The sequence below is a fragment of the Mirounga leonina genome, unplaced genomic scaffold (assembly GCF_011800145.1).
Source record: "Mirounga leonina isolate KUSES-001 unplaced genomic scaffold, KU_Mleo_1.0 Mir_171, whole genome shotgun sequence".
NCBI lineage: Eukaryota > Metazoa > Chordata > Mammalia > Carnivora > Phocidae > Mirounga > Mirounga leonina.
The window spans coordinates 6,775,061-6,788,244 of record NW_023270436.1 but is presented as its reverse complement, the minus strand read 5'-3'; the positions used below and the strand labels follow the sequence as shown (position 1 = coordinate 6,788,244).

Genomic DNA, 13,184 nt, shown 5'->3' with positions numbered 1-13,184 from the left:
TTAGGTCCATATGTGAACCCATCTGTTTGTTCTACTCCATCTCAACCCGTGTGTGTGTGTGTGTGTGTGTGTGTATAAATACATATATAAAATTTAGGGCCCTAGCTTCATGGATGAGCTCAAAAGGGTCCTGTGTTGACTCAAACAAAGCTGTAATCCTCGTCCTTACAGTTTCTGAAGAACACTTGATAAGATTTTTTTTCCATCACATTCTGTGAATTTAAAAAGGGAAGAGAAATTGGAGCCTAAACTATGTTTGGGTTTTTCATTTTTCCCTCTTTTTTGTTTGTTCTTGCTGTTTTGTTTTTGTTTTGTTTTGTTTTTGTGAGAACCTCTGCTTACCCTGAGCTTCTGGTCTTTTTACACTCTTTTTCCTTGGAGGGTAAAGTCTTCACGAATCACACACAGGATGTGGCCTTGCTTTAGGAAACCATTTTTATTAACATGAAGCAACAAAGGAGGAGCAGTCCGGGAAAGAATTATGAGCAGGGATAGAATCCAAAGCAGAAGTGTGAGCTTCCACAGATTTCTTTCAGGAGGATATATGGCTCTTTGATGCGGATAAGAATCCTGCTTCCACTCCTTCCCAGGCAGCTGGGGAGCGGGGAAATTCGGGTAGTGATAAAAGAGCAGCTACTCAGGGACTCTGAACCCTGAGGGAAATGACTTCTTTGCCTCAGCATCTTTGTGTGCAAACTGCATTAATGTCAGAAGTCATAATATTCAGTCCTTCCTGCCAGACACAGCACCTCATGCTTTGCCTACACTTGTTTATTCATTCAAATATCTATTGAGCACCTACTATGTGTCGGCATTCTTCTAGGCCCTGGGGAGGACGTAACAGTGAACAGAATCCCTATGCTTCGGGAGCTTACGTTCGTGGAATCTCCCCACCAACCTCTTGAAATCCACATTATTGTTCCTCCTGCTTGACATATGAGGAAATGGAAGCTGAGTGTTGAAATAAAATCTGCCCCCAGATCACACAGCTAGTTAAGTGGTTGAGTTGGGATTCAAATTTAGGTTCGTCGAACTTTCCAGAGCCAATACTTTTCATCACTGGGCTGTGCGGTGTCTCTGCAAAAGGGAATAGAAAAGACAGCCGATAGGGGTGTTTTAAGGCCCAAAGAACTAAAAGCTGGGAAGGTCATCTGGTGCAGAGAGTACCCTGGAAATTTGAGAAAGTGTAAACAAAAGAGCCAAGAACGATTCTCAGCACTCTTGTGGCTTGAGAACAGAGCTAAGGTTGGCTTGGCCTCCTTCCCCCCAGTACAGGGCAGAGGCAGCCTATCATTCCATAGAATCATCTAGTTTTGAGGGCCCCAGGTACATGTGTGGGAAATTCATGTGCGTAAGGGACATTACCCTTTCCACCCTTGGGTGTTTGTACAGAAGCCTGAAACAAGAGGAATATACTGATGTTTGCCATGAACAGGTCTAGAAACTATATTCACTGAGGGGGTGAGAGTGTTAACCTCTCTGTTTGCCCTCCCCCAAAATACTTTGCTGTCACACAGGAATTGACTAAGGACCCTCCAGGTAAAAGGGATACTACCACAGTGCCCAGCACAGAATATGCATGCAGTGGATACTTGGAGAATGAATGACTAAATAATCTCAACTCATAGTCACATAACAAGCGGTCAAAAGGAATCATACTGGACTCAGCACTTCCCAAAGGCCAACAGGATTTTTTCCAAGCACTCAGCTCCCACTGGAAAAATCAGGGCAGGTAAGCACAGCCCCCAGCACCTCCTCTGAAATGCAAAGACTTGCAGAAAAATGTGGAGCTCTGAGAAGAGCAGATTGTTTTGCTGCCGTTCTTCTTGGGCTACTGAGAAATCAGAATCGTACCGAGGGGCCCTGTGAAGATGACAATCATCAGGATCAAGACATCCCCCTCTAAAGAGCCTCACTCAGCCTGAAATAAAGCTATTGACTTACTCTGGTGTCTGCTTTCCAAAATAACGACTTAAGGTCAGAGGATGGGAAATACTGCTAAGTCATTAAGTTCACCGACTCCCCCAGAGAAAGAACATGACTGGTTTACACATTGATGCCTGTTTCCTCAGCCGTTTAAAACTACACAGGAGCCGGGCTCTTCCCATGGCCCCATCGGATACACACAAGCCCCATTTCATGCACGTCTTGTCCCATCGTTGTAATCGGGTCATAGAAAGGCAACGGACTCACTTCTCAGCTGGAACCTTCCAAAAAGGCATAGTAACCTGGATTCCGTTTCCAGACAGAGTGAGGAGGATACAGCTAAGGAAGGGCAGCATTTTCAAAGCCTCTCCCCGCCTTAGCACGAACTATTTCTAGATCATCAGTCTGTCCTCCTTGGTTTTGTCTGCCTGTTTCAGCGCCATTCGGCACAGTTGGAGATCCTACTGCATGTCGGGCTGGCTCTGGAAGCCATTTGCCATGCTGACACAACTCTTGCGACAGAGGTTTGAAATTGCCATCTCTTCCGGCCTCTGGGTCTTGGAGCGTCCTGGACTCTTAGGTCTCAAACTGCAGATTTTGAGCTTGGTGTAGAATTTGGGGAACGAGGGACTCGAAAAATAATACACCAGGGGGTCCAGCATGCTGTTCATGTAAGTGAAGCTGAGGGTGACATGGAGGGCTACATGGACCAAGGGGTCACAGGCGCTCGAGGGCACCGTCCAGAGGAAATAGAGTCTGGCCGACACGCTGGGCAGGTAGCACGTGACGAACACAACGGCCACCACCATGATGAACCGGGTAGCCTTCTTCATCCGAGTCTGCCTGGCCAGCTGCCGCCTCTGCTTCAGGCTCCAAACGATCTTGAAGGAGCAAAACAGGATGATGCCGAGGGGCAGGAAGAACTCGAGCTGGAACATGATGTCGTGCCAGCCGTTGGCCGACTCCATGATGAAGCTCTCGCAAGATATGGTCTTCTCATGCACACACAGATGGTTCTCCATCAAAAGATAGAGAGTCCCCAGGATGACCATGGTCCAAAGGGCACAGACGATGCCAGCCGCAGTCCGGTTGGAGATGGTGTTCACCATGTGGTGGGGGTGGACCACTTTGAAGTACCTGTCCACGGCCACCACTGTGAGGAAGATGATGCTCCCCGCCCTGTTCATGGCCAGCATGAAGAGGGCCACCCGACAGGGAATGTCCTCGAAGGCCCATTGCCTATGTCTCCAGTAGTAGTCTGTCCGGAAGGGCAGGCAGATCATGAGAAGGAAGTCGGCCACAGCTAGGTTAAAAAGGTAAATAGTGCTCGGCTTCCAGGTCTTCATGTGAAAGCAGAAACCACATAGGGCGACACCATTGCCCAGTGCACCAAGCACAAAGGCCAGGATCAGCAGCGGCGGCATCACCTGGGAGATGGGGTCCCCCTCGATGAGGCAGCACGACCCGTTGTCCATGGTGGACAGAGGATGGGGGGGTGTTCTGCTTGCCGGGTGGCCCCGGGAGTCCCCGCAAAGTCACAGATGCTCCCCTGAATGCTACCCACTCACCTGGCCGCTGGTTTTCTGACTTCTTCACCCCGGGATGCAGGTCCCGACTGCACGTGTGGGTGGACACAGCCACCGCTAGGCGAGCAGGGACTTCAGCCAGGAAATGAGAGACTCCGGGAGGTCCTTTCTCGGCTGGCTGTCCCACGCTACCTGTCTCCCCAGCAGGTGAAGCACGGAGCACGGCCGGGCTGTGACACGCAGGTGGTCATTTCTGGGGTGCGGCAGGCGGGTCCGGTGAGATTCATGCCCTAGAGGTGTCGCTGGGTCCAGCCCTGGAATGGTTTTTCTTTCCAGCCTCACTCTTGCTCTTCAGACTCCTGTGCTGGGGAGCGTGCAAAGCTGCCCAGAAGGCACGAAAAAAGCTTGTTTGTCCTCCCTCCCGGTGGAGAAATACAAACATTTCCTGGAGCCGTTCTGGGCCTCTGCCTTTGCTTTCCTCCCCTAACCTTTTGCCTGACTGCCCCGTTCTCTCCCCATCCCATGGGGCTCTCCCAGGCGGTGCCAGAGGGGGAGGCTTTGCTCCAGAGCTCCTCAGAGCCATTTCCTCTGCCCACACCCCAAAAGACAACACTCAAAACTCAGAAGGGTCTGTGGAGGAAAAACAGCTCTAAAAACAGCACTTGATGGCTGTTAGAAAAATTCTGTGAGGCACATCTTCTTTCCTTCCCTCCATTCATACATCCTGCCCTTTGCATCCTTCTCTGGGCCCAAGTGACCGGTTGCATAACTAGCAAGACCATGCAGTGGATCTGAGGTCACCTCTCACGTGTCTGTCTCCATACAACTGCCTCTTGGGGAGCCAGTTCCTCTCTCTGCTGTTTGCAAAAGAGGCTTTGGCTCTGAGTTTCTCACTGGCTGTTCAAAAAAGCCAAATACCAAATGATAGATATGTTTTTAATTTTAACTACGTGCAGAGCCCATTGGTGGGGCAAGCGAGGGTCGGGCAGTTGGTCAAGGAGTCTATCTCTAAAATAATCACGGGTAAAATTAGACTGCACCCAAGAGCAGAGTCTTTGCTAAAATTTCCTATCCTTTGGCTTTAGAGGTGATCTATCTGCCCCGTGCCTTTCAGCTCCCAGCTCAGGAAAGGGGTACAGGGGCGGGAAATGCGTTGAGAGAATGCATATACTCCTTCTTCCAGAAGCTGATTTTTTTTTTTAAGAGTTTATTTATTTATTTATTTGACAGAGAGAGAGAGCACAAGTAGGGGGAGCAGCAGAGGGAAAGAGAGAAACAGGCTCCCAGCTGAGCAAGAAGCCTGATGCGGGACTTGATCCCAGGACCCCGAGATCATGACCTGAGCTGAAGGCAGATCATGACCTGAGCTGAAGGCAGACACTTAACTGACAGAGCCACCCAGGCGCCCCTTTTCAGACGCTGATTAAAGCAAAGGTCTTCCCACCGAATCCCAGACTCTAGATCAGCCCAACCATACTCCCCCCACCTCACCATGACTGTTGCCACCTCCCACCTGTGGAAACTATTGAGAGAGTTCCCTGACTGGTTTCCTTTCCTCTAATCTATTCCCTGTAATTTCTCTCCCACACCACCATGTGATTTTTCTAAAGCACAGATGGGATCATATCCTTTTTAAAAAAAAACTTCATTCACTCCCTCCAAGCTGCCACGGTGATTGCTATATGGCCTGTGAACCAGACTGGGTTCTAAAGCCAGTCGGATTTGGGCCACACGTTTTAAAAACTTAGGACCGTCCTATAAAAACCTGGATTTCCAGACTCTCTTGGAAAACTGGAAGATCTGGCTGTTGTGGACCAACAATCACACATAGTAACAATCAGCTGGAGCTGAGAGTAGCTGCTCCCCTGAGACAGGGTAAGCATTCTCCATTTTGCCCCAGTCCCCACCACTCCCTATTACCTGGTCAGCTTCACTCATTTACATGCCTGGTCTCTGTGGGATTTTAAGTTTGCCACCTCTGCTCTAGGCTAAAGGTCACATTCCTCAGATTAGTATACAAAGCCCTTCACAGATGGTTCCCCAACTACCTTTCCAATGTCATCCTCCTACTTTTTCTCCTCACACTTTGTTAGTCTCATAACTTCTAATAATTAAGTGTGTCCATCGAACATGTTCACTTAGGTCCCCCACTAATCCAAGAGGTCTTGGGAGATAAAGTCCATGTTCTTGGTGAATACCTTAATATGGTCAGGCTGGATTTTTCAACAAGTGGAAAATATTCTTCATTCTGTGGGAGCAGACACTGTTGAGATTCTTGTAAACATGAGTGTTTCCCTTTTCTCAAATGACTAACACGTGCCTCCTTTTTCCACGTTCTTGCCAAATCACCTTCTCTTTATCTTTGACTACAGAATTCTCTGGAAGGCAGAGGATTAAGGAAGAAAGGTTTCCATTTCCCTGAAAATCTGCTATTGATGATAGGGGAGGCTGTGCATGTGTGGGGCAGGGGCATATGGGAACTCTCTGTACCTTCCTCTCAATTTTGCTATGAAGCTAAAACCTCTCTAAAAAAAGAAGTAGTCTGGGGTGTCTGGGTGGCTCGGTGGGTTAAGCATCTGTCTTTGGTTCAGGTCATGATCCCAGGGTCCTGGGATTGAGTCTCACATCAGGCTCCCTGCTCAGTGGGAAGCCTGCTTCTCCCTCTGGCGCTCCCCCCTGCTTGTGCTCTCTCTCTCTCTGTCAAATAAATAAATAAAATCTTTGAAAAAAATAAAATAAAGAAATAGTCTTAAAAATTTCAGGCCAAATTTTATTACTGATCTTTTTTTACTCCTAGCTACTGATCACAAAGCCTAATGCAAATTGAGGCTTTATTGATTTAAGAATGCATAGTCAATGAACCTATAAGGTGTTTTGCTAGATGCTTTAGGATCCCCCAAATGAGGAAGATATTATTCGCTGTCTGGAGCTGAGTGTTTAGTAGGGAAAATAAGACAACTATGTAAGTAACAATTTTAAGAAGCACATTGAATAAGCAGATTGAGGTAGTATTTTTCAAAATGTAGTAGGGACACACCACAAATGATATGTGAGGTTATTGTGGATGATCTGGTGTAAAATACATATATATTTTGACTTTGTAGCTACAACTTTACTTTAAAAATCTGTTTCAAAAAAATCCAACTGGTCCACCAGAGTTTTATGAATAAGGGGAATAAGGGAGAGCTGTTAAAATCTGTAGGGGCAGAGGGCGCCTGGGTGGCTCAGTTGGTTGGGCGACTGCCTTCGGCTCAGGTCATGATCCTGGAGTCCTTGGATCGAGTCCCGCATCGGGCTGCCTGCTCGGCGGGGAGTCTGCTTCTCCCTCTCCCGCTTCCCCCTCTTGTGCTCTTTCTCTCTCTCACTCTCTCTCAAATAAATAAATAAAATTAAAAAAAAAAAATCTGTAGGGGCAGAAATGAAAGGAACAGACATTCCAGACCAAATGAAGAGTGTGGAAGAAGTAAGAAGAGAGGCATTTGAGGAGTTTGGAATCTGGAGTCCACGTCACAGAACCATCAGGAATAAAACAGTGCACGTTGAGTGGAGCTGTTTTACGGGACATTTTGAACTCAGTGGGGGTGGGGAGCCATTTTGGAGTGAGCGGCATCGTGAAAGATCAGGGGAATGGCTGAAAAAGAGAGAAAGGGGAGCAACAGGCTTCTCCTGCCTGCTCTGGAGCCACAGAGCTGCCTACAGTTGCCCCCAGGAATTCTTTAGGCTCAAACCCATGTGTTCCCTCTAGTGTGGTCTGTGGTATTACTGAGGAACGCGGGCCTCCAGGTCACTGAAGCCCACTCCCTTAAGTACCAACACTGAAGAAAAAGGTTTCTCATCCTCTTCCTCAGATTCCACACCAGACAAAGGGAACGCTTAGCACCACCCACGTAGCACAAGCCCTAAGCTTGGTTCCCTCTTCTTCCTCACGAACCACAGTCCCCAATCTGTCAGCATATGCCCTAAATCTCTCTCCACCCACGTTGCTACCACTTCGGCTGGTCCGAGATTCTGGAGGAATGGGACCGTCTCCTGATGGGTCCTCCTGCCTCCTGCCTTGCTCCTCCTCCAAGCCACTGTCCAAAATGCAAATCTGATGAGGCTACTCACTTGGCTGAATGCTCCAGCCGCTCTCCTGTTGTCCTTAGCAGGGAATTCAAGATGACCGGCAAGGCACGGCAGGAACTGGTCTGGACACCTCCCACAGCAGCGGTACTGTGTTTAGTATCCAAAGGCTGTCTTATAGAAACTTCTGGGGACATCCTTCCCCCAATCCTGGATAACTCCTCTTTTGTCAGCCTGAGCCTAGACCAGCATCTTCCGATAAAACTTTCTACAATGATGGAAATGCTCTGTAATATACATGTAGCTATTGAGCCCTTGAAATGGGGCTAGTGGAACCTGAATTTTCTTTTCTTTTTTTTTTTTTTTTAAAGATTTTGTTTATTTGAAAGAGAGAGACACAGCGAGAGCAGGATCACAAGCAGGGGGAGAGTTAGAGGGAGAAACAGGCTTCCCGCCGAGCAGGGAGCCCGATGCGGGCTCGATCCCAGGACCCTGGGATCATGACCTGAGCCGAAGGCAGACGCCCAACGACTGAGCCACCCAGGCGCCCCTGAACCTGAATTTTCAATATTATTTAATTAATTTAAAGTTTAAAAGCCATATGTGGTTTGTGACTAACCCACTTCTTACAAGTGCCAAGTCTTCTGTGAATCTCCCTCTCCAGTCTGGGTTAGGCCCTCTTCTCAGCCCCACTTCTGGTACCCATGTGCTTCCCACACATTATTATTATTATTATTATTTTTTTTTTTTTTAAAGATTTTATTTCTTTTTTGACAGAGAGAAACACAGTGAGAGAAGGAACCCAAGCAGGGGGAGTGGGAGAGGGAGAAGCAGGCTTCCCGCAGAGCAGGGAGCCCGATGCGGGGCTCGATCCCAGGACCCCGGGATCATGACCTGAGCCGAAGGCAGACACTTAACAACTGAGCCACCCAGGCGCCCCTACTACACATTATTATTATTATTATTTAAAGATTTATGTATTCATTTTGGAGAGAGAGAGCGTGCCCTCGAGTGTGGAGAGGGGCAGAGGGAGAGAGAGAAACTCCAAGCAGACTCCCCGCCTGTGGAGCCCAAAGTGGGGCTTGATCCCAGGACCCCAAGATCACGACCTGAGACGAAATCAAGATAGCCTGCCCAACCAACTGAGCCACCCAGGCGCTCCTTATCACACATTATTTACCTGTGTGTTTCCCTCTGCCTCTGTCTCTCTAAAGACATGCACTGGATTCAGCTTTGCATGCCCAGGATGCAGCCCAGTGCCTGACCCCAAGGGGACACTCAGTAAGTACACCTTGAATAAATGAATGACCTAATGAACAAATGAGTGTAGACCTCTGCGGTTTACTTATTCTCCCAGCTGTGAGGAGACACCACTGAACAGGAAAGGCAGGTAGAAAAAACTTCAGAACACACCTGCCAGACTGAGGGGGCGTGAGCCTGGGGCTTCTGGGCCCTGCATGCCTCCTTCTCCAGTGTTTTCTGAAATGACATCGCACTCTATATGTGACAGGGGTAGGAAGTGGACAATCCCGTGGGGGCCGCCTGGCTCGTGTCAGGAGGAGGAACAGTCCGTGGAGTGGGGTGCTGGAAAGACATCCTCCCCCTGTGTGTCCCACGTCTGACGCGGGATGTGGGCGATTTTGTTTCCACGTCAAGCAAGGCTCTGTGCCCCCAGCTGGGGGTCCCACAATTCAACTCAGTTCGGACACTGATTAGAGTTAGTGCAGACCCTACAAGTTACAGGCTCCGTCTCATGGGACTGCCACCCCCCACTTCAGATGACAATTGCAAGTTGTAGGTTCCTGGGTTGCCCACAGTTTCTGTCTGACTTGGCTACAACTTGAGGTTCCCATGACCCCTCTTTGGATTTGATCATATGCTAAAGCAGCTAATAGAACTCAGGGAAACACTTGTTTACCAGTTTATGATATAATAAAGGATGTGATAAAGGATACAGATGAACAGCTGGATGAAGAGGTACTAGGGCGAGGTCTGGAGGAGCTTCTGTCTTCATGGAGTTGGGGTGTGTCACCCTCCTGGTTCATGGAGGCTCACCAGCCCAGAAGCCCCCAACCCCATTCTACTGGGATTTTTATGGAGGCCTCATCATATGGACAGGATAGATTATTAACTCCATTTCCAGGCCCTCTCCCGTCTCTGGAGGATGGGGGTGTGGAGGGGTTGAAAATTGCAAGCTTTTAATCATAGCTGGGTCTTTCTGGGGACCAGCCTCCCTCTAGGAGCTCCCCAAGAATCGCCTCATTCGAACAAAAGACACTCCAGGAAATTCCAAGGGATTTAGGAGCTCAGTGTCAGATGCTCCCATTACTCAGGAAATTCCAAGAGATTTAGGAGCTTTGTATCAGGAACCAAGGGCAGAGAGCAATATACATATTTCCTATTATTTCACAGGTAGAAATCCAGGGGCCCTGCTTCCCCAAAATGCCTTTCCTAGCGAGGACCCTTAGTATGTGACTGTATTAGCTTCCTGCGGCCGCTCTAACAAATTATCAGAAGCTGGGGGAGCTTAAAGCAGCAGAGATGTATTGTCTCACAGTTTGGGAGACTAGAAGTCTGAAATGAAGGTGTCAGCAGGGTTATGCTCCCACCAAGGATTCTAGGAAAGAGCTTGTATCTTGTTTCTTCCAGCTTCTGGTGGCTGTCCTCACTCCTCGGCCTGTGACCACAGCACCCCAATCTCGGCCTCCAGGGTCCCATGGCCTTCTCTTCGTGCCTCTTATAAGGACACTTGTCATTGGATTTAGGGCCCAGATAATCCAAAATGATCTCATCTCAGGATCATTAACTTAATTACATGTGCAAAACCCTTTTCCCAAATAAAGTCATATTCTCAGCTTTCAGGGGCGAGGATGTAGACATATCTGTTGTGGGGACGGCGACCATTCAACCCACAACCACAGCCCACTGCCCAACCCATGGCAACCCATTGACCTTTCCAGTGTCAATGACTGCATCCTTGAATTCCTTTCTCTACCCAACTATTTCAAAATGTCCTCTCTGGAAGGGAGGAGGAATTACTGACCAGATTTAAGGACTGAATGATTTACCCTATGTTTTGTTTGTGTTGCTCTGTGAGGCCCCAGCCCAGGAGAAAACTGGGGCCCTACAGTTAAGCAGAGGGACATGGATTGCTTCACTGTGTGGTGGGTGGGGAGGGGTTACCCTGATCTGAAACAAGCTCTAACAGGAACTTCCTGGCCATTTCAAAATGAGTCTTAAAAATTGCAGACAATGGGGGCACCTGGGTGGCTCAGATGGTTAAGCGACTGCCTTCGGCTCAGGTCATGATCCTGGAGTCCCTGCATCGAGTCCCGCATCGGGCTCCCTGCTCGGCGGGGAGCCTGCTTCTCCCTCTGACCCTCCCCCCTCTCATGTGCTCTCTCTCATTCTCTCTCTCTCAAATAAATAAATAAAAATCTTTAAAAAATTAAAAAAAAATTGCAATGATTTTTGTGTACATATAAAGTATAAGGGAAATTGAAGAGAGAGGGAGAAATTATAGAGTCAAAGAGCTTTTTTTTTTTTTAAAGATTTTATTTATTTATTTGAGAGAGAGAATGAGAGACAGAGCAGGAGAGGGAAGAGGGCAGAGGGAGAAGCAGACCCCCCCGCCGAGCAGGGAGCCCAACACGGGACTAGATCCCGAGACTCCAGGATCATGACCTGAGCCGAAGGCAGTCGCTTAACCAACTGAGCCACCCAGGCGCCCAAATTGGTGAACTTTTAAAGCAGACTGCCCTCTATGATGTGGATGGCCTCATCCAATCAGCTGAAAGCTTTACTAGAATGAAGTCTGACCTCCCCCCAGGCAAGAAGGAATTCTGCCAGCAGATGCCCTTCAGACTTGACTGCAACGTCAGCTCTTCCCTGGGACTCCAGCCCGCCAGGCTCTCCTGAAGGTTTTGAACTTGCCAGTCTCCACAATTGCATAAGCCAATTCCTTAAAATATATCTCTCACCAAGTATATACATATCCTCTTTGTTCTGTTTCTCTGAAGAACTGTGACTCATGCAGGTGGAAACAACCCAAATGTTCATCAACAGATGGGTGGATAAACAAATCGTGGTATATGCATACAAAGGAAAATCATTCCACCATAGAGGGATGAAGTACTGATTCATACTACAAAGTATGTGTGCCTTGAAAACATTTTAAGTGGAGCAAGCCAGACACAAAAAGTAGCATATTGTATGATTCCGTTCATATGAAGCATCCAGATTAGATAAATCATGGAGACAAAAAGTAGATTAGTGTTTCTCAGGGACTGAATATGGGTAAAATGGGGAGTGACTGCTTAATGGCTACAGAGGGGGTGATGTAAATGTTTTGGAACGAGATAGAGGTGATGTTTACACAACAATGAACTAAATGCCACTGAATTGTACACTTTATTTTATTTAAAGATTTATTTATTTATGTATTTGACAGAGAGAGACACAGGGAGGGTGGGAACACAAGCAGGCGGAGTGGGAGAGGGAGAAGCAGGCTTCCCGTGGAGCAGGGAGCCCGATGTGGGGCTCGATCCCAGGACCCTGGGATCATGACCTGAGCTGAAGGCAGTCGCTTAACCAACTGAGCCACCCAGGCGCCCCTGAATTGTACACTTTAAATGGTTAATTTTATGTGAATCACAACTCAAAAAATATGTATATACAATTTAAAAACCTGGAATAATACATATTCTCAAGTTAGACTGCTTGGGTTTAAAGTTAATTCTTTCACTTTTTGGTTGTGATATCTTACAAGCTACTTCATTTCTCTAAGGCTCAATTTGTTCCTGTGAAATGGAAGCAATGCTACCCACATCACTCTAATATGAAGGCAAAATGAGTTAATCTAGGTAAAGTGCTTAGAATAGGGCATAACACAGTGTGGATGCTATCTATGGTTTAACTAATATCTCTATTATTATCATTATATGCACCAAACTGTTTTGTTTTTTTTTTAAGATTTTATTTTTAAGTAATCTCTATACCCAGTGTGGGACTCAAACTTACAACTCCGAGATCAAGAGTCACATGCTCTACCCACTGAGTCAGCCAGGCGCCCCCGTACTGAACTGTTAGTAGCACTCTGGAGAGGGGGAAACTTTCATTTTTTACTATACAGGCTTCTGTTTTAATTTTTTTTTTTAATTGAGAGACAGAGAGAGCGAGTGTGCGCATGTGAGGAGGGAGTGGGGGTGGAGAGGGGCAGAGGGAGAGGGAGGGAGAATCTCGAGCAGGCTCCACGCCCAGCTCAGAGCCCGTCGTTGGGCTTGATCCTCACAACCCTGAGATCATGACCTGAGCTGAAATCAAGAGTCAGGTGCTTAGGTGACTGAGCCACCCAGGAGCCCCAGTAATATTTTCATAATAAAAGAGAGATATAGGTAAATGTACTGCAACATGACTCAGACTATCAAGGAGCTCTGGGCCCTTTACATGAGGGAGTGGGAGGGTCTTTGGTTAGACTAAGCAAAGACAGGTTTCACTGCAAACTTAAAGCGCTGCCCATCATGATAACATTGTATCATCTTTGTAAATTAGTCTTCCTCTATGTTGAATATTTATGGGCCTCCTGTGGCGGAACCGGTTGTGTCCCTTGTCAGTCCTGCATTGCAAGAAGAGCAAATGACCTTATTAAACATCTGCTTTTTGGAGAAGCAG

At 47.6% G+C, this 13,184-nt stretch overlaps 1 protein-coding gene across 1 annotated transcript; it reads right to left on the bottom strand.

The window, feature by feature from the left end:
- Nucleotides 1-412: 412 nt before the first annotated feature.
- HCAR1 (hydroxycarboxylic acid receptor 1) lies at nucleotides 413-4,203 on the bottom strand. The gene has a single exon (XM_035016908.1). The coding sequence runs from the start codon at nucleotides 3,399-3,401 to the stop codon at nucleotides 2,388-2,390; it is 1,014 nt and encodes a 337-aa protein (XP_034872799.1). The 5' UTR covers nucleotides 3,402-4,203; the 3' UTR covers nucleotides 413-2,387.
- Between the last annotated feature and the right edge of the window lie 8,981 nt (nucleotides 4,204-13,184).

Bases quoted from the DNA above. Each gene is read 5' to 3' on its own strand.
- HCAR1 (XM_035016908.1), bottom strand. From the start codon at position 3,401: ATGGACAACGGGTCGTGCTGCCTCATCGAGGGGGACCCCATCTCCCAG.